Source organism: Heteronotia binoei, chromosome 8 (genome assembly GCF_032191835.1).
Source record: "Heteronotia binoei isolate CCM8104 ecotype False Entrance Well chromosome 8, APGP_CSIRO_Hbin_v1, whole genome shotgun sequence".
Taxonomy (NCBI): Eukaryota; Metazoa; Chordata; class Lepidosauria; order Squamata; family Gekkonidae; genus Heteronotia; species Heteronotia binoei.
Window position 1 is genome coordinate 126902275 of NC_083230.1, and position 21680 is coordinate 126923954.

At 51.6% G+C, this 21680-nt stretch overlaps 1 protein-coding gene across 1 annotated transcript in view; it reads right to left on the reverse strand.

Annotated features, from left to right (window-relative positions):
* Positions 1 to 412: 412 nt before the first annotated feature.
* The window catches only part of NRF1 (nuclear respiratory factor 1), a 162913-nt gene continuing 141645 nt past the window's right edge, over positions 413 to 21680 (reverse strand). Inside the window, exon 13 of the mRNA XM_060245979.1 lies at positions 413 to 614. Within this exon, the coding sequence (XP_060101962.1) occupies positions 451 to 614 (164 nt within the window). The 3' untranslated portion in view covers positions 413 to 450. The remainder of the gene's footprint in view (positions 615 to 21680) is intronic.

Sequence of the window (21680 nt, forward strand, 5' to 3'; positions counted from 1 at the left end):
GGGGGGGGGAACGTCTTTCCCCAACTGTCTCTCCCAAACTCACTCATCTCTTACTCTTTCTCTCTCCCCCTCTCTCTTTATAAATTTATGTCCATATCGAAACGACACCTAATTCTCAGCACAAGGAACTTGTTTCTGCGTGCCTCTGCAGAAAGAGGCCACGGAGGTCTGCCGTACACCACCCGAGCGGGGAGGGCACCTCGTTCTAAACAAGGATGGTCCACGCGGCGAGATTGGGACGGTGCATGAAGCCACGCTCCAATGTAACCCCTTTGGCTCTATTCTCCCCCCTCCCGTTATCGTTAACAAAACCTCCCCCACCCACCCCGGCTTCCAAAGCTGTGAGACTCGAAGGCCAGCCGACTGGCATCTCCGGAGAGGCGTAGAAAAAAAACATTTGCGCGAGAGAGGAGGAGGAAACGGCAGCCTCACGATCCTGCCGCTCTGCCGTCACTGCTCCAGCGTCACGACTTCCACCGCCTGGCCATCCATCGTGACGGTGCTGTCCGTTATCCGTGCGGCCACGGGGGCCATGGCGACCTGAACAGGGCCGTTCCCCTGGGCGAGGCTGGTGACCACGGTCTGGTACATGCTGACGGGGATCTGGACAAGGCCTGTGGAGGGCGAGAGAGGGAAGGAGGTTAGTTTGACACGGGAGGCATCTGAGCAATTCCCTGGTAAAGCTTAACCCCAGAATCATCGAATGACAGGGCACATATTTTAAGAAGGATATAGACAAGCTGGAACGGATCCAGAGGAGGGCGACAAAGATGGTGAGGAGTCTGGAGACCAAGTCCTATGAGGAAAGGTTGAAGGAGCTGGGCATGTTTAGACTGGAGAGGAGGTGGCTGAAGGACTGTCCTATAGAGGAGGGTGTGGAATTGTTTTCTGTGGCCCCGGAAGGTAGGACCAGAACCAATGGGTTGAAATTCAATCAGAAGAGTTCCTAAGAGTTCCTCAGTGGAAGAGTTCCAACATTAGGAAGAACTTCCTGACTGTTAGAGCGATTCCTCAGTGGAACAGGCTTCCCCCTTGGGAGGTGGTGGGCTCTCCTTCCTTGGAGGTTTTTAAAGAGGCTAGATGGCCATCTGACAGCAATGAAGATCCTGTGAATTTAGGGGGAGGGTGTTTGTGAGTTTCCTGCATTGTGCAGCGGGTTGGACTAGATGACCCTAGAGGTCTCTTCCAACTCTATGGTTCTATAGAGTTGGAAGGGACCTTCAGGGTCATCTAGTCCAACCCCCTGCACAATGCAGGAAATTCACAAATTTGTTGCGGTTCAGTCGCACAGTCAAGTCCGACTTATGGACAAAGTCATGCCAGGCCCTCCTGTCTTCTACCATCCTCTGAAGTCTGCTCAAATTCGTGTTAGTTACATCAGTAATGCTGTCTAGCCAGCTCATCTTTTGCCGTCCCCTTCTTTTTTTGCCTTCTGTTTTTCCCAGAAGACACAATTACAATTCACAGACTTACAATTCACAAACACTTCCCCCTAAATTCACAGGACCTTCATTGCTGTCAGATGGCCATCCAGCCTCTTGTTTAAAAACCTCCAAGGAAGGAGAGTCCACCACCTCCCAAGGAGGAAGCCTGTTCCACTGAGGAACCACTCTAAACTCACAAACCCCTCCCCCTAAATTCACAGGATCCTCATTGCTGTCAGATGGCCATCCAGCCTCTGTTTAAAAACCTCCAAGGAAGGAGAGCCCACCACCTCCCAAGGAAGCCTGTTCCACTGAGGAACCGCTCTAACGGTCAGGAAGTTCTTCCTAACGTTGAGTCAGAAATTCTTTTGATTTAATTTCAACCCCTTGGTTCTGGTTCTACCTTCTGGGGCGACAGAAAACAATTCCACACCATCCTCTATACGACCGCCCTTCAAGTACTTGGTGATCCTATCACCTCTCAGCCACCTCCTCTCCAGGCTAAACATGCCCAGCTCCTTTGACCTTTCTTCATAGGACTTGGGTCTCCAGACGCCTTATCAACCCACTAGGCCTCTCTGCCCGACAGGTCAGAACTGGATGGGCCATTGGCCTTATCCAACATGGCTTCTCTTATGTTCTTCTGTAACACAGAGTGTTGGACTGGAGGGGCCATTGGCCTGATCCAACATGGCTTCTCTTATGTTCTTAAGTGACACAGAGTGTCGGACTGGAGGGGCCATTGGCCTGATCCAACATGGCTTCTCTTATGTTCTTAAGTGACACAGAGTGTCGGACTGGAGGGGCCATTGGCCTGATCCAACATGGCTTCTCTTATGTTCTTAAGTGACACAGAGTGTTGGACTGGAGGGGCCATTGGCCTGATCCAACATGGCTTCTCTTCTGTTCTTATGTGTCACGGAGTGCTGGATTGGATTGGCCTGATCTAACATGTCTTCTCTTATGTGACACAGAGTGTCGGACTAAATGGGCCATTGGCCTGATCCAACATGGCTTCTCTTCTGTTCTTATGACGTTCCCCACCCCTGATCTAGCATCTAAGAGGTGCTCCATGTATTTGCAAATTGCCAATTGATGGATGGATTGGTTCCTTCTCAGGTTGGATATTATGCCAATAAAGGCTATTGCACTTGAACTACCTGGGTTTTGGGTTCAAGCCGATAACCGTCCCCAAAAATCTCGTGGGTAGCCTCTTGAACAGGTGGCACCAGGCTGACCCCGGAAGGGCTTTTCTAGCCACGCGGAGCTCTTTCTTCAGCAGCTCCGATTTAAGCCTTGTGTCCCCTGAAGGTTGCCGCTCGGCCGCAATACGAGGAGGCAGAATGCCACCGGGTGTCCCCGGGTCACTCCGCTGCGCAGGCAGGAAAGCTTATGTCTTAAGCGCTCTGACCCGCTGTCTGAGGCAGCTCCAAATTTGGCAGTGACAGCAGCAGAAGGCCCTGCCTCCCGTCCCCACCGCTCCTGGTGGCTCTTCCTCAGGCAATGGCAAAACCCTGCCTGGAAACAAAGGGAGTAGTGCCCTTCTGCGCCCGATATCCAGCAGCCAGAGCAAGCGTCTGGGAAAGTCACCCTGCCCGGTCACAAAAACCACCAGGAAACGGCTCCGAAATAAATGCTCTTGAACCAGCTGGGTTCTGGAATGGACTCCCAAGAGGGGGAGGCTGATCACCGCTCTGGGTCAGAATCAGGCCCGGATTAAGGCCAACGCGCCATGGTGCCTCTCGGCCCGTCTGCTGCTTAACCGACAGGACGTCGAGACTCAATGAGAGCTGGAGGTGAAATGGGAGATTTAAAATTCAGCTTTTTTCCAGGCCCTCCCCTAGGCCACAGCCCACGACTCTCATGAAATACAAGCTTTAGAGACCTTCCTCCTGCAGCTACTACATCTTGGTACAAGAAAATATGGGACTGTTTGCTGATGGAGAAAATAATTGCAGGCCTACAACTCGCCCAGCTTGATTCGGCCCACGACTCTTTTGTTGCTATCTGGTTTCCTTTGATGGACTTTATACCTCACCATCTGTCCCTATTTAACTTTTCATCTCCTATTAATGTTTTACTCTTATAACGCATTGCCCTTTCGGGCTTTGTTATACTGCACATAACTCTGTTTTATGATTGGGATTGCACCTTCTCTCTTTTCCTTGCCCCCCTTTTAAAATTATTATTATTATTTGTTTTTGTTGTTGTGTTATTATTATTTTGTTGCAGTTCTTATGGTTGATAATTAATTAATAAATTTTATATAGGACTCCAACTGCAGTTCTGCAGCTTTACCACTCTGCGCCACAGGGCTCTTGTACAACACAAAAATTTTATATATATATATATATATATATTTTAACATTTTTGTATCATATTATACAAGAGCCCCGTGGCACAGAGTGGTAAAGCTGCAGCACTGCAGTCGGAGCCCTCTGCTCACGACCTGAGTTCGATCCCAGCGGAAGCTGGTTCAGGTAGCTGGCTCAAGGTTGACTCAGCCTTCCATCCTTCCGAGGTCGGTCAAATGAGCCCCAGCTTGCTGGGGGGAAAGTGGAGAGGACTGGGGAAGGCAATGGCAAACCACCCCGTAAAAAGTCTGCCGTGAAAATGTTCTGAAAGCAACGTCACCCCAGAGTTGGAAACGACTGGTGCTTGCGCAGGGGACTACCTTTATTTATATATATAAAACATTTTTGTATTATATTGTATATATTTCATTCTCTTTTTGACTTGCTAGTTTAATGTAATATGCTTCTTTTTTCTCAATAAAAGTTTTCAAATGTTAAAAAATACAAGCTTTGGTTTTAAAAAAACCATATTTAACACAAAATAGCAGCAAGCAATATAAGAAAAAGACCCCTCCGTGGTACCCCCCACCCAGTTACCCTCAGCCCCTGCTTATGTTGCTTAATGGTTAAATCTATAGCTGGTCAGAATTCTACAGGTGTCCAGAGGCTCAAAACGTTTGGGGACCCCTGCCCTGACTTGGATAGGCCAGGCAAGCCTGATCTCGGAAGCTAAGCAGGGTCGACTGTGCTTAGTATTTCGATGGGAGACTTCTTTTGGAATACCCAGTCGAGAGGGCAGGGGCAGGCTCTATTGAGCCACCTTTCTGAATTTCCACCAAGCTCCCAGTAGGCCTCAGTCTCCAAAGGTCAATTTCCAGATACACACACACACAACAAAAAACAGAAAAAGTATGGGCATCCCTGTTTGTATGCTGGGCATGGAGACACAAAGCTTTGTGCCCTAGAGACAGAAAACATAAGAGAAGCGATGTTGAGTCAGGCCAATGGCCCCTCCAGTCCAACACTCTGTGTCACATAAGAACAGAAGAGAAGCCATGTTGGATCAGGCCAATGGCCCATCCAGTCCAACACTCTGTGTCACATGAGAACAGAAGAGAAGCCATGTTGGATCAGGCCAACAGCCCATCCAGTCCAATACTCTGTGTCACATAAGAACATAAGAGAAGCCATGTTGGATCAGGCCAATGGCCCATCCAGTCCAACACTCTGTGTCACGTGAGAACATAAGAGAAGCCATGTTAGATCAGGCCAACGGCCCATCCAGTCCAACACTCTGTGTCACATAAGAACAGAAGAGAAGCCATGTTGGATCAGGCCAACAGCCCATCCAGTCCAATACTCTGTGTCACATAAGAACATAAGAGAAGCCATGTTGGATCAGGCCAACGGCCCATCCAGTCCAATACTCTGTGTCACATAAGAACAGAAGAGAAGCCATGTTGGATCAGGCCAACGGCCCATCCAGTCCAATACTCTATGTCACATAAGAACATAAGAGAAGCCATGTTGGATCAGGCCAATGGCCCCTCCAGTCCAACACTCTGTGTCACATAAGAACATAAGAGAAGCCATGTTGGATCAGGCCAGTAGCCCATCCAGTCCAACACTCTGTGTCACATAAGAACATAAGAGAAGCCATGTTGGATCAGGCCAACAGCCCATCCAGTCCAACACTCTGTGTCACATAAGAACAGAAGAGAAGCCATGTTGGATCAGGCCAACGACCCATGCAGTCCAATACTCTGTGTCACATAAGAACAGAAGAGAAGCCATGTTGGATAAGGCCAACGGCCCATCCAGTCCAACACTCTGTGTCACATAAGATCATAAGAGAATCTTTACAGGTGCTCAGTCCAGCCTGTCATAGAGTTGGGAGGGACCCCCCAGGGTCATCTAGTCCTACCCCCTGCCCAATGCAGGAGATTCACAAACACCTCCCCCTAAATTCACAGGATCTTCATTGCTGTCAGATGGCCATCTAGCCTCTGTTTCAAAACCTCCAAGGAAGGAGAGCCCACCACCTCCCAAGGAAGCCTGTTCCACTGAGGTATCACTCTAACGGTAAGGAAATTCTTTCTAATGCTGAGCCAGAAACTCTTTTGATTTAATTTCAACCCATTGATTCTGGTCCAACCTTCCAGGGCCACAGAAAACAGTTCCACACCCTATATGACAGCCCTTCAAGTACTTGTAGAGGGTGATCCTATCACCTCAGCCGCCTCCTCTCCAGGTTAAACATCCCCAGCTCCTTCTACCTTTCTTCTTAGGACTTGGTCTCCAGACCCCTCACCATCTTCGTCGCCCTTCTCTGGACCCATTCCAGCTCGTCTATATCCTTCTTAAAATGTGGTGCCCAAAACAGAACACAATACTCCAGGGGAGGTCTTACCAGAGCAGAGTAAAGCGATACCATCACTTCACGTGATCTGGACACTAGACTTCTGTTGATACAGCCCAGAATTGCATTTGCCTTTTTAGCCACCGCATCACACTGTTGACTCATGTTCAGTGTATGATCCACTATTCCCCTCACCCAATGTGAAACCTTAAAGCAGGGAACCACCCGTGCAAGACAGAGACATGTGTCTGTGCAGGCGTGCCGCTTTCTGCGTGTGGAGCGAGCCAAACGTCCCAAGGACAGCAGACCGCTGGGGACATGCTTAAAGCCCCCGAGGGATGGTCATTGGGGTGGGGATTGTCTCTGGGCCACAGCTGCCCCACTGATTAGCCTTAATCTAGCTGGCACATCTTAAGCTAAAGCTCGGGATTTTGGACCCTTTCAATGGTATTAAAGAGAAAATCCCCTTGCTCACAACTTGGGGGTGTAAGCGTGTGTGTGAAGAAGCAGAGACTTGCTTCCCCCTGGCAGCGCACCTGCAGTGACCCTGCTGCTAAGGGGCCCCGATCCACTTGGTGTGTCTCCTGCAGAGCAGGAAGAATGGGAGCCTGTGAGTTCCAGGGGGGATGTGGACGAGATGCCTGGTCCCTTGTGGTTTAAACATGCATTTAAAGCCACAAAGCACCAGAGACTTGGGATTGATACTCCCTCTAAGCTGTGGAGTTTTGTGAGCAAAAATTCTACTTTGTGAGCTACAGGCATTAAAGTTGTGAGCTACTAAATACATTAGTTTGCTCTGGGGCCATTTTTCCTGAGCGAAGACAAAAAGGTGTGAGCCAAAAGCTAAAAAACTGTGAGCTAGCTCCCACTAACTCAGTTTAGAGGGAACCTTGCTTGGGATCTGGGGATCTCGTGCCTAACAAGAGAGCCAGTTTGGTGTAGTGGTAAAGTGTGTGGACCAGGTTTGATTCCCCACTTCTCCACTTGCACCTGCTGGAATCGCCTTGGGTCCGCCACAGCTTTCATAGGAGTTGTCCTTGAAAGGGCAGCTTCTGTCAGAGCTCTCTCAGCCTCACCCACCTCACAGGGTGTCTGTTGTAGGAGCCACTGACAGACCTCTCTTCCATTAACCTGTTGAATCTCCTTCAAAGCTTCTCTACGCCCGTGGCCATAACCACATCCTCTGGCGGCAAGTTTCAGGTTTTAATCACTCACCCTGTAAAGAAGCATTTCCTTTCCAAACATGTTTGATTGTGGTGATACACATGTAGCTCTTTTACACATACTGGGAGGCTCTCGAAACCACACCATTCTGTCAGCCAGCTTGGAGAAGGCATTCAGCTCTTTAAATCACTTCTCCAAGCCAAGTCAGCCAGCAGCTTGGAGAAGGCACTTAAAGTTATTTTCTTTACACCTCTCTTTCCTTCTTTCCTTCCTTCCTTCCTTCCTTCCTTCCTTCCTTCCTTCCTTCCTTCCTTCCAACATCTAACATTTATTCTGTGTGGCTCCTGCGGTAAGCAAGTCTGGTCACCCCTGATCTTGGAGACCCAGGTGCGAATCCACACTCTGCCACAGAGGTTTGCTGTGTGACTTTGGGCAGCACATACTCTCAGTCTAGCCCACATAACAGGGTGGTTGTGGAGATAAAATGGAGAAGAGAACAATGAAGGCTACTTTGGGTCTCCACTGGGGAAAAAGCTGTGCTGTAAATGAGGTCAACACATACCTGCCCACCTACATAAGAACATAAGAGAAGCCATGTTGGATCAGGCCAGTAGTCCCCCCAGTCCAACACTCTGTGTCACATAAGAACATAAGAGAAGCCATGTTGGATCAGGCCAGTGGCCCCTCCAGTCCAACACTCTGTGTCACATAAGAACATAAGAGAAGCCATGTTGGATCAGGCCAATGGCCCCTCCAGTCCAACACTCTGTGTCACATAAGAACATAAGAGAAGCCATGTTGGATCAGGCCAGTAGCCCCTCCAGTCCAACACTCTGTGTCACATAAGAGAAGCCATGTTGGATCAGGCCAGTGGCCCCTCCAGTCTAACACTCTGTGTCACATAAGAACATAAGAGAAGCCATGTTGGATCAGGCCAGTGGCCCATCCAGTCCAACACTCTGTGTCACATAAGAATATAAGAGAAGCCATGTTGGATCAGGCCAGTAGCCCCTCCAGTCCAACACTCTGTGTCACATAAGAACATAAGAGAAGCCATGTTGGATCAGGCCAGTGGCCCCTCCAGTCCAACACTCTGTGTCACATAAGAACATAAGAGAAGCCATGTTGGATCAGGCCAATGGCCCCTCCAGTCCAACACTCTGTGTCACATAAGAACATAAGAGAAGCCATGTTGGATCAGGCCAGTAGCCCCTCCAGTCCAACACTCTGTGTCACATAAGAACATAAGAGAAGCCATGTTGGATCAGGCTAGTGGCCCTTCCAGTCTAACACTCTGTGTCACATAAGAACAGAAGAGAAGCCATGTTGGATCAGGCCAGTGGCCCATCCAGTCCAACACTCTGTGTCACAGAAGAACATAAGAGAAGCCATGTTGGATCAGGCCAGTGGCCCATCCAGTCCAACACTCTGTGTCACATAAGAACATAAGAGAAGCCATGTTGGATCAGGCCAGTAGCCCCTCCAGTCCAACACTCTGTGTCACATAAGAGAAGCCATGTTGGATCAGGCTAGTGGCCCTTCCAGTCTAACACTCTGTGTCACATAAGAACAGAAGAGAAGCCATGTTGGATCAGGCCAGTGGCCCATCCAGTCCAACACTCTGTGTCACAGAAGAACATAAGAGAAGCCATGTTGGATCAGGCCAGTGGCCCATCCATTCCAACACTCTGTGTCACATAAGAACATAAGAGAAGCCATGCTGGATCAGGCTAGTGGCCCTTCCAGTCTAACACTCTGCATCACATAAGAACATAAGAGAAGCCATGTTGGGTCAGGCCAATGGCCCATCCAGTCCAACACTCTGTGTCACATAAGAACATAAGAGAAGCCATGTTGGGTCAGGCCAATGGCCCATCCAGTCCAACACTCTGTGTCACATAAGAACATAAAAGAAGCCATGTTGGGTCAGGCCAATGGCCCAACACTCTGTGACACATGGTGTCCAAAAATCCCAGGTGCCATTAGGAAGTCCACCAGTGCGGCCAGGACACTAGAAGTCCTACCACTTCTCCAGAGTCCTACAGTCACCGAGTCTCAGAAGACAAGCTAGGGACCCTGAGAAAAGTCCAAGGGTGTGTACAACCTCAGAAATATATCGAAAACAAGGCCCTCAAACCACTGCTACGGACACCTTGCTCACTGGCTTCTGTCTCTTCCCTGAATCTGCGGTGCAAAGCCAGGGGTGGGGGGAGGAAGTGAGGAAAATATAGGCCGATCCCGCCTGCAATCTCCTCGCGCAGCTGTTGACTGGCTACGGATTACTGGAGTCACGTGAACCGCTTCCCACTGAAGCCAAGCTGTCCGAGAAGGTCACCGGGAGATGTGGGACTAGAGCAAGGGAGAGAAGGACGGTGCCGCTCAGGGCACGTCCTGCAGGCAACGGGCATGACTGCTCAGTTCCTCGTATGAGAAAGAGAAACGCCCGGGTGTTTGGTTGCCTGGCTGTCGGATCGAAGGCCGTAGCAAAAGCTTGGGCGTTATCAGCCTCGACCCCACCCTGCCTCCAAAACACCAAACGGCATTCAGAGATCCGGGGGAGGCAGCCAGGAGGAAGAGGAATTCCTTTAGGAGGAATGAGATTACGCAGTGATGTGGCACATGGTAATTTGCTGCAAGCCGGTCACTCTCCTTAATCTGCGTTTCAGCATTTAAGCAAAACCTAGCTGAACGGCATTCGGGCTGCAAACACCATTTTCGGCTAGATTAGACGAGGGGATGGGGCATACGGGCATCAGACTTGGGTGCCACAAAGAATGGGCGTTTTAAGGTCACACGCTGACGATGCAAATGGCAAGGAGGCATAACTTTCAAGACGGCAGAAGAAAAGCCAGATACTGGCTTGGCTGGACATCAGAACATACAAGAAGTCATGTTGTATCAGGCCAATGGCCCATCTAGTCCAACACTCTGTGTCACACAGTGGCCATAATCTAGGGGCCAACAGGGGGTCCACCAGTGGGGCCAGGACACTAGAAGCCCTCCCACTGTGCCCCCCCCAAGCACCAAGAATACACAGCATCACTGCCCCAGACAGAGAGTTCCAACAATACCTTGCGGCTAATAGCCAATGATAAGACTTCTGCTTCATATGTTTATCCAATCCCCTCTTGAAGCTGGCTATGCTTGTAGTTGCCCCCGTCTCCTATGGCAGTGAATTCCATGTGTTAATCACCCTTTGGGTGAAGAAGGACGTCCTTTTATCCATTCTAACCCGACTGCTCAGCGATTTCACGGAGCGCCGACGAGTTCTTGTATTGTGAGAAAGGGAGAAAAGGACTTCTTTCTCTACCTTCTCTATCCCGTGCATACTCTTGAAAACCTCTCTCATGTCACCCTGCAGTCGATGTTTCTCCAAGCTAAAGAGCCCCGAGCATTTTAACCTTTCTTCACAGGAAAAGTATTCCAATTCTTTAATCATTCTTGTTGCCCTTAATCATTCTAGCGTCTCTGGCCCCTGTCACTTTTGATCTTCAGGAGGTAGTTGGTTTTATTTAAGGCCACATTTGACTAATTTCATTTTTATTTATTAGCAGCCCTAACTAGGGTTCCCTCTAAGCTGAGTTGGCGTGAGTCAGCTCACAGATGTTTAGCCTCCAGCTCAGCCATTCTTGTCTTAGCTCAGGAAGGATGACCCCAGAGCACAATAATTTATGCAGGAGCTCGCAACTTTAACGCCAGTAGCTCACAAAGCACAATTTTTGCTCACAGGACTCTGCAGCTTAGAGGGAACGCTGGTCTTAACTTAGGTGCTTTATCGTAATTGCTTTACTGATGCTCTAAAGTCACCTTGAGTTTTACAAAGTAGATAGGTGACTAATAAATATTTAAATAAACAAATGGATCGCATAAAAATGCTGGTGGAAGAAAATGCTACGCAACAGAAATGAGAAGCTTTCCTAGTCCTGAAATGGAATAATCTGGAGAGCAGGAATGTAGAAGATGATGATATTGGATTTATATCCAGCCCTATACTCTGAATCGCAGAGCCTCAGAGCGGCTCACAATCTCCTTTACCTTCCTCCCCCACAACAGACAGTGAGGTGGGTGGGGCTGAGAGGGCTCTCCCAGCAGCTGCCCTTTCAAGGACAACCTCTGCCAGAGCTCTGGCTGACCCAAGGCCATTCCAGCAGGTGCAAGTGGAGGAGTAGGGAATCCAATCCGGTTCTCCCAGATAAGAGAGCTCTGGCTGACCCAAGGCCATTCCTGCTGGTGCAAGTGGAGGAGTGGGGAATCAAACCCGGTTCTCCCAGATAAGAGAGCTATGGCTGACCCAAGGCCATTCCAGGAGCTGCGAGTGGAGGAGGGGGAAATCCAACCCGGTTCTCCTAGATAAGAGAACTCTGGCTGACCCAAGGCCATTCCAGCTGGTGCAAGTGGAGGAGTGGGGAATCAAACCCGGTTCTCCCAGATAAGAGAGCTATGGCTGACCCAAGGCCATTCCAGGAGCTGCGAGTGGAGGAGGGGGGAATCCAACCCGGTTCTCCTAGATAAGAGAACTCTGGCTGACCCAAGGCCATTCCAGCTGGTGCAAGTGGAGGAGTGGGGAATCCAACCCGGTTCTCCCAGATAAGAGAGCTATGGCTGACCCAAGGCCATTCCAGGAGCTGCGAGTGGAGGAGGGGGGAATCCAACCCGGTTCTCCTAGATAAGAGAACTCTGGCTGACCCAAGGCCATTCCAGCTGGTGCAAGTGGAGGAGTGGGGAATCAAACCCGGTTCTCCCAGATAAGAGAGCTATGGCTGACCCAAGGCCATTCCAGGAGCTGCGAGTGGAGGAGGGCGGAATGAAATCCGGTTCTCCCAGATAAGAGTCCGTACACTTAACCACTATACCAAGCTGGCTCTCTCAGGAAGGAAGGAAGGCTTGAAGAAGTGATTTGTCTCTTCAAATCACTTCTTCCAGCCAGCTGGCGGCTTGGAGGATGCATTTAAAGTTAAAATTGCTTTCTTTCCACCTCTCCCTCCCTCCTCCCATCTCGTTTCCCTTCCTTCCTTCCTGAGAGAGCCAGCTAGGCCTGTCACTGGGTCAAAGAAGTCTCAGGTCAACCGACTGCGGAAGTTACACAACGGCATCAATTAATTAATCCGCCTATATAACTGGCGCTCTGACCTGGACGGCCCAGGCTGGGTCAATCTTGTCAGATCTCGGAAGTTCGGCAGGGTCAGCTCTTCTTAGTATTTGGGTGGGAGACCACCAAGGAAGCCCTGGGTTGCTACGCAGGGAGTGGCAGACCGCCTTTCAAAGTCTCTCGCCTTGAACCCCCTCTGGGCTCACCAGAGGTTGGCCTCACCTCAGCATGACGGCGCTTTCCACCACTATGAAGCAGGTGTCCTCACAAAAACTTTCAACGGTGTGCGATTGTGTCACGATGGCCACAGACTCATAAGAGCTTAGCACGCAGACGTTCTGAATCTGACAGAGGGTGACCCCTAATGAGGTCTGGAGATCGAATCCTATGAAGAAAGGCTGAAGGAGCTGGGGATGTTTAGCCTGGAGAGGAGGCAGCTGAGAGGTGATAGGATCACCATCTTCAAGTACTTGAAGGGCTGTCATATAGAAGAGGGTGTGGAATTGTTTTCTGTGGCCCCAGAAAGTAGGAACAGAACCAATGGGTTGAAATTGAATCAAAGGAGTTTCTGGCTCAACATTAGGAAGAACTTCCTGACCGTTAGAGCGGTTCCTCAGTGGAACAGGCTTCCTCCTCGGGAGGTGGTGGGCTCTCCTTCCTTGGAGGTTTTTAAAGAGAGGCTGGAGGGCCATCTGACAGCAATGAGGATCCTGTGAATTTAGGGGGAGGGGTTTGTGAGTTTAGAGCGGTTCCTCAGTGGAACAGGCTTCCTCGGGAGGTGGTGGGCTCTCCTTCCTTGGAGGTTTTTCGACAGAGGCTAGATGGCCATCGGACAGCAATGAAGATCCTGTGAATTTAGGGGGAGGGGTTTGTGGGTTTCCTGCATTGTGCAGGGGGTTGGACTAGATGACCCTGGAGGTCCCTTCCAACGCTAGGATTCTAATGGCTCCCACTACAACTGACCATACAACAATTGTAGGAAATACTGGGTATTCCATTATTGAATTCAAGGCTCTACCTAGTGTACTGCAGCCTGAAGAAGGCGAATGAAATGGAGAGTTACCAAGGCCATCCATTGTTGCTGCTTTAACATCAGCCCTCTATTGTAATTCTGCCAATGCTGTTAAAACCTGGCATCTAGTGTGTAGTCTTTTTTGTCAACAATATTCATAATAAATTGTTTGTTTCAAAATACCGAGTAGCAAACCAAGACCTGTATCGACCTTTTTTTTTTGTTACAACCAGGGCTTTTTTTTGTAGCAGGACCTCCTTTGCCTATTAGGCCACACCCCCTGATGCAGCCAATCCTCCTGGAGCTCTCAGCAGGCCCTGTACGAAGAGCCCTGTAAGGAATTCTAGCAGGACCTCCTTTGCCTATTAGGCCACACCCCCTGATGCAGCCAATCCTCCTGGAGCTCTCAGCAGGCCCTGTACGAAGAGCCCTGTAAGGAATTCTAGCAGGACCTCCTTTGCCTATTAGGCCACACCCCCTGATGCAGCCAATCCTCCTGGAGCTTCCAGCAGGCCCTGTACGAAGAGCCCTGTAAGGAATTCTAGCAGGACCTCCTTTGCCTATTAGGCCACACCCCCTGATGCAGCCAATCCTCCTGGAGCTTCCAGCAGGCCCTGTACGAAGAGCCCTGTAAGGAATTCTAGCAGGACCTCCTTTGCCTATTAGGCCACACCCCCTGATGCAGCCAATCCTCCTGGAGCTTCCAGCAGGCCCTGTACGAAGAGCCCTGTAAGGAATTCTAGCAGGACCTCCTTTGCCTATTAGGCCACACCCCCTGATGCAGCCAATCCTCCTGGAGCTTCCAGTAGGCCCTGTACGAAGAGCCCTGTAAGGAATTCTAGCAGGACCTCCTTTGCCTATTAGGCCACACCCCCTGATGCAGCCAATCCTCCTGGAGCTCTCAGTAGGCCCTGTACGAAGAGCCCTGTAAGGAATTCTAGCAGGACCTCCTTTGCCTATTAGGCCACACCCCCTGATGCAGCCAATCCTCCTGGAGCTTCCAGCAGGCCCTGTACGAAGAGCCCTGTAAGGAATTCTAGCAGGACCTCCTTTGCCTATTAGGCCACACACCCCTGATGCAGCCAATCCTCCTGGAGCTCTCAGTAGGCCCTGTACAAAGAGCCCTGTAAGGAATTCTAGCAGGACCTCCTTTGCCTATTAGGCCACACCCCCCTGATGCAGCCAATCCTCCTGGAGCTTCCAGTAGGCCCTGTACGAAGAGCCCTGTAAGGAATTCTAGCAGGACCTCCTTTGCCTATTAGGCCACACCCCCTGATGCAGCCAATCCTCCTGGAGCTTCCAGTAGGCCCTGTACGAAGAGCCCTGTAAGGAATTCTAGCAGGACCTCCTTTGCCTATTAGGCCACACACCCCTGATGCAGCCAATCCTCCTGGAGCTCCCAGTAGGCCCTGTACGAAGAGCCCTGTAAGGAATTCTAGCAGGACCTCCTTTGCCTATTAGGCCACACCCCCTGATGCAGCCAATCCTCCTGGAGCTTCCAGTAGGCCCTGTACGAAGAGCCCTGTAAGGAATTCTAGCAGGACCTCCTTTGCCTATTAGGCCACACACCCCTGATGCAGCCAATCCTCCTGGAGCTCCCAGTAGGCCCTGTACGAGGAGCCCTGTAAGGAATTCTAGCAGGACCTCCTTTGCCTATTAGGCCACACCCCCTGATGCAGCCAATCCTCCTGGAGCTCCCAGTAGGCCCTGTACGAAGAGCCCTGTAAGGAATTCTAGCAGGACCTCCTTTGCCTATTAGGCCACACCCCCTGATGCAGCCAATCCTCCTGGAGCTTCCAGTAGGCCCTGTACGAAGAGCCCTGTAAGGAATTCTAGCAGGACCTCCTTTGCCTATTAGGCCACACCCCCTGATGCAGCCAATCCTCCTGGAGCTTCCAGTAGGCCCTGTACGAAGAGCCCTGTAAGGAATTCTAGCAGGACCTCCTTTGTCTATTAGGCCACACACCCCTGATGCAGCCAATCCTCCTGGAGCTCCCAGTAGGCCCTGTACGAGGAGCCCTGTAAGGAATTCTAGCAGGACCTCCTTTGCCTATTAGGCCACACCCCCTGATGCAGCCAATCCTCCTGGAGCTCCCAGTAGGCCCTGTACGAAGAGCCCTGTAAGGAATTCTAGCAGGACCTCCTTTGCCTATTAGGCCACACCCCCTGATGCAGCCAATCCTCCTGGAGCTTCCAGTAGGCCCTGTACGAAGAGCCCTGTAAGGAATTCTAGCAGGACCTCCTTTGCCTATTAGGCCACACACCCCTGATGCAGCCAATCCTCCTGGAGCTCCCAGTAGGCCCTGTACGAGGAGCCCTGTAAGGAATTCTAGCAGGACCTCCTTTGCCTATTAGGCCACACCCCCTGATGCAGCCAATCCTCCTGGAGCTTCCAGTAGGCCCTGTATGAAGAGCCCTGTAAGGAATTCTAGCAGGACCTCCTTTGCGTATTAGGCCACACACCCCTGATGCAGCCAATCCTCCTGGAGCTCTCAGTAGGCCCTGTACGAAGAGCCCTGTAAGGAATTCTAGCAGGACCTCCTTTGCCTATTAGGCCACACCCCCTGATGCAGCCAATCCTCCTGGAGCTTCCAGTAGGCCCTGTACGAAGAGCCCTGTAAGGAATTCTAGCAGGACCTCCTTTGCCTATTAGGCCACACCCCCTGATGCAGCCAATCCTCCTGGAGCTTCCAGTAGGCCCTGTACGAAGAGCCCTGTAAGGAATTCTAGCAGGACCTCCTTTGCCTATTAGGCCACACACCCCTGATGCAGCCAATCCTCCTGGAGCTCTCAGCAGGCCCTGTACGAAGAGCCCTGTAAGGAATTCTAGCAGGACCTCCTTTGCCTATTAGGCCACACCCCCCTGATGCAGCCAATCCTCCTGGAGCTCTCAGTAGACCCTGTACGAAGAGCCCTGTAAGGAATTCTAGCAGGACCTCCTTTGCCTATTAGGCCACACACCCCTGATGCAGCCAATCCTCCTGGAGCTCTCAGTAGGCCCTGTACTAAGAGCCCTGTAAGGAATTCTAGCAGGACCTCCTTTGCCTATTAGGCCACACACCCCTGATGCAGCCAATCCTCCTTGAGCTTCCAGCAGGCCCTGTACAAACAGCCCTGTAAGGAATTCTAGCAGGACCTCCTTTGCATATTAGGCCACACCCCCTGATATAGCCAATCCTCCTGGAGCTCTCAGTAGGCCCTGTACAAAGAGCCCTGTAAGGAATTCTAGCAGGACCTCCTTTGCATATTAGGCCACACCCCCTGATGCAGCCAATCCTCCTGGAGCTTCCAGCAGGCCCTGTACGAAGAGCCCTGTAAGGAATTCTAGCAGGACCTCCTTTGCCTATTAGGCCACACCCCCTGATGCAGCCAATCCTCCTGGAGCTTCCAGCAGGCCCTGTACGAAGAGCCCTGTAAGGAATTCTAGCAGGACCTCCTTTGCCTATTAGGCCACACCCCCTGATGCAGCCAATCCTCCTGGAGCTTCCAGCAGGCCCTGTACGAAGAGCCCTGTAAGGAATTCTAGCAGGACCTCCTTTGCCTATTAGGCCACACCCCCTGATGCAGCCAATCCTCCTGGAGCTTCCAGTAGGCCCTGTACGAAGAGCCCTGTAAGGAATTCTAGCAGGACCTCCTTTGCCTATTAGGCCACACCCCCTGATGCAGCCAATCCTCCTGGAGCTCTCAGTAGGCCCTGTACGAAGAGCCCTGTAAGGAATTCTAGCAGGACCTCCTTTGCCTATTAGGCCACACCCCCTGATGCAGCCAATCCTCCTGGAGCTTCCAGCAGGCCCTGTACGAAGAGCCCTGTAAGGAATTCTAGCAGGACCTCCTTTGCCTATTAGGCCACACACCCCTGATGCAGCCAATCCTCCTGGAGCTCTCAGTAGGCCCTGTACAAAGAGCCCTGTAAGGAATTCTAGCAGGACCTCCTTTGCCTATTAGGCCACACCCCCCTGATGCAGCCAATCCTCCTGGAGCTTCCAGTAGGCCCTGTACGAAGAGCCCTGTAAGGAATTCTAGCAGGACCTCCTTTGCCTATTAGGCCACACCCCCTGATGCAGCCAATCCTCCTGGAGCTTCCAGTAGGCCCTGTACGAAGAGCCCTGTAAGGAATTCTAGCAGGACCTCCTTTGCCTATTAGGCCACACACCCCTGATGCAGCCAATCCTCCTGGAGCTCCCAGTAGGCCCTGTACGAAGAGCCCTGTAAGGAATTCTAGCAGGACCTCCTTTGCCTATTAGGCCACACCCCCTGATGCAGCCAATCCTCCTGGAGCTTCCAGTAGGCCCTGTACGAAGAGCCCTGTAAGGAATTCTAGCAGGACCTCCTTTGCCTATTAGGCCACACACCCCTGATGCAGCCAATCCTCCTGGAGCTCCCAGTAGGCCCTGTACGAGGAGCCCTGTAAGGAATTCTAGCAGGACCTCCTTTGCCTATTAGGCCACACCCCCTGATGCAGCCAATCCTCCTGGAGCTCCCAGTAGGCCCTGTACGAAGAGCCCTGTAAGGAATTCTAGCAGGACCTCCTTTGCCTATTAGGCCACACCCCCTGATGCAGCCAATCCTCCTGGAGCTTCCAGTAGGCCCTGTACGAAGAGCCCTGTAAGGAATTCTAGCAGGACCTCCTTTGCCTATTAGGCCACACCCCCTGATGCAGCCAATCCTCCTGGAGCTCCCAGTAGGCCCTGTACGAGGAGCCCTGTAAGGAATTCTAGCAGGACCTCCTTTGCCTATTAGGCCACACCCCCTGATGCAGCCAATCCTCCTGGAGCTTCCAGTAGGCCCTGTACGAAGAGCCCTGTAAGGAATTCTAGCAGGACCTCCTTTGTCTATTAGGCCACACACCCCTGATGCAGCCAATCCTCCTGGAGCTCCCAGTAGGCCCTGTACGAGGAGCCCTGTAAGGAATTCTAGCAGGATCTCCTTTGCCTATTAGGCCACACCCCCTGATGCAGCCAATCCTCCTGGAGCTCCCAGTAGGCCCTGTACGAAGAGCCCTGTAAGGAATTCTAGCAGGACCTCCTTTGCCTATTAGGCCACACCCCCTGATGCAGCCAATCCTCCTGGAGCTTCCAGTAGGCCCTGTACGAAGAGCCCTGTAAGGAATTCTAGCAGGACCTCCTTTGCCTATTAGGCCACACACCCCTGATGCAGCCAATCCTCCTGGAGCTCCCAGTAGGCCCTGTACGAGGAGCCCTGTAAGGAATTCTAGCAGGACCTCCTTTGCCTATTAGGCCACACCCCCTGATGCAGCCAATCCTCCTGGAGCTTCCAGTAGGCCCTGTATGAAGAGCCCTGTAAGGAATTCTAGCAGGACCTCCTTTGCGTATTAGGCCACACACCCCTGATGCAGCCAATCCTCCTGGAGCTCTCAGTAGGCCCTGTACGAAGAGCCCTGTAAGGAATTCTAGCAGGACCTCCTTTGCCTATTAGGCCACACCCCCTGATGCAGCCAATCCTCCTGGAGCTTCCAGTAGGCCCTGTACGAAGAGCCCTGTAAGGAATTCTAGCAGGACCTCCTTTGCCTATTAGGCCACACCCCCTGATGCAGCCAATCCTCCTGGAGCTTCCAGTAGGCCCTGTACGAAGAGCCCTGTAAGGAATTCTAGCAGGACCTCCTTTGCCTATTAGGCCACACACCCCTGATGCAGCCAATCCTCCTGGAGCTCTCAGCAGGCCCTGTACGAAGAGCCCTGTAAGGAATTCTAGCAGGACCTCCTTTGCCTATTAGGCCACACCCCCCTGATGCAGCCAATCCTCCTGGAGCTCTCAGTAGACCCTGTACGAAGAGCCCTGTAAGGAATTCTAGCAGGACCTCCTTTGCCTATTAGGCCACACACCCCTGATGCAGCCAATCCTCCTGGAGCTCTCAGTAGGCCCTGTACTAAGAGCCCTGTAAGGAATTCTAGCAGGACCTCCTTTGCCTATTAGGCCACACACCCCTGATGCAGCCAATCCTCCTTGAGCTTCCAGCAGGCCCTGTACAAACAGCCCTGTAAGGAATTCTAGCAGGACCTCCTTTGCATATTAGGCCACACCCCCTGATATAGCCAATCCTCCTGGAGCTCTCAGTAGGCCCTGTACAAAGAGCCCTGTAAGGAATTCTAGCAGGACCTCCTTTGCATATTAGGCCACACACCCCTGATGCAGCCAATCCTCCTGGAGCTCTCAGTAGGCCCTGTACAAAGAGCCCTGTAAGGAATTCTAGCAGGACCTCCTTTGCATATTAGGCCACACACCCCTGATGCAGCCAATCCTCCTGGAGCTCTCAGTAGGCCCTGTACGAAGAGCCCTGTAAGGAATTCTAGCAGGACCTCCTTTGCATATTAGGCCACACACCCCTGATGCAGCCAATCCTCCTGGAGCTCTCAATAGGCCCTGTACGAAGAGCCCTGTAAGGAATTCTAGCAGGACCTCCTTTGCATATTAGGCCACACTCCCCTGATGCAGCCAATCCTCCTGGAGCTCTCAGTAGGCCCTGTACTAAGAGCCCTGTAAGGAATTCTAGCAGGACCTCCTTTGCCTATTAGGCCACACCCCCTTGATGTAGCCAATCCTCCTGGAGCTTCCAGCAGGCCCTGTACAAACAGCCCTGTAAGGAATTCTAGCAGGACCTCCTTTGCATATTAGGCCACACCCCCTGATATAGCCAATCCTCCAAGCGCTTACAATAGGTCCTGTACGAAGAGCCCTGTAAGCTCTTGGAGGATTGGCTACATTGTGGGGGTGTGGCCTAATATGCAAAGAAGTTCCTGCCACAAAAAAAGCCCTGGTTAGAACAGACTCCTAAGAGGCATTCCTGTCCGTTAGAGGGAAAAGAAAGGCCTCTTAAAATTTGCCCCCTACCACCTCCGGCTTTTGTAAATGTATTAAATTTTAAGGCTTTTAAAAAACCTGCTGCTCCTTGAATGGGGGTGGCGCATTTTAACTGGCATCAATCAACTCAAGCTTGCAACTGCTGCCCGCCCCGCCCCATACGGCCACCCCCTGGGGCAGCGGCTGAACGCAATTCCTTCCGGACCGCCAGCAGCTCCTCTCCCTGCACAGAGGCCCGCAATTATCCTCTGCCCTCCTGGCGGCAGCCAGAGAACGAGAGGCTGATGCATTATAGATGACACACCGGCCCGCAAATGCAGACCGCGAGCAAAGTAGCAGTGGGCGAGGAGCTACCTGCCCGGCTTCTGAGGTCCACGCCCAAGCCCTGCTCACGGAGCTTTATTTATTTCAAGCAAGGTTTCTATTCTGCTGTTCTTCTGCTCAAGGGAAGGAAAAGCAACTTCTGCCAAATAAGAAACAAATACAGCCTCGTGCTGCAGAAATACAAGCGGGAAAAGAAAGAGCCCAACGTTCATGCGCGAGTCATTGCAAGCATGACAGAAAAGCTCTGCTTCACGGAGCTTTTGAAACCTGCAGAAGGTCGGAGAGCCTTCTGCACGTGCTCAGGAAGTCCCTCCCCTAGCACAGACTGAGCAGAGACGGTTATCGCTAAGTGGAGAAATAATACATTCTGGGTCTGGTGAGTGGAGCTGCTTGGCGTTTTGGGGACATATGAAGGGCTGGCAAAACTCCAGGTGGGGCCTAGAATTCTTCTGGAAGGGCAACTGATCTCTAGACTTACACAGATCAGTTTCCCTGCAGAAAATGGCTGCTTTAGAGCATGGACTGCAGGGCTCCACCCCCAGAACTCCAGGAATTTTCCAACCCAGAGTTGGCAACCCTGCATACTGGTGGAGGCAACCCCACAGCTATCAAGCCCCCTGTAACTCGCCTTCACCATGCTAAAAACGTAGGTGTGGACGTATTTTTGTTTTCAGGAAGCTAAGATCAACAGGATGCCAAATATCAGAGGTTGTTTGGGGGAAGGACTGCCAGGCACCCGCCGGGGCGAGGGACCCCCGCCCCCAAAGAGCACCACCACCTTGTGCTGTCCCCAGTGCAATGGCATCACCCAGAACGCCGTGCCAGGGACACTCTAGGACTTGCAGTAAAAACTCTATGGCACCATAGAGTTTTACTGCAAATCCTAGAGCGTTTCCCCACCGTGATGACATCAATTCTGGGTGACGTTGCCGTGCATGCACGAGGAACAAGTCCCCCGCTGCAGCGGCAGAGGGACTTGGTAACCCTAGTGGTGGTGGGGGGGGGGGGAGAGCAGTGAGAGCAGGGGGGGAAGCCACAGATGCAGAATGCGGACAGCCAGTGTAGTGTAAGGGTGCCAAACTAGGATCTGAGAGACCCAGGTTCAAATCTTGGCTCTGCCATGGAAGCTCACTGGGCGGCCTTGGGCTAGTCACACACTCTCAGCCTGGCCTATCTCACAGGGTAGTTGTGAGGG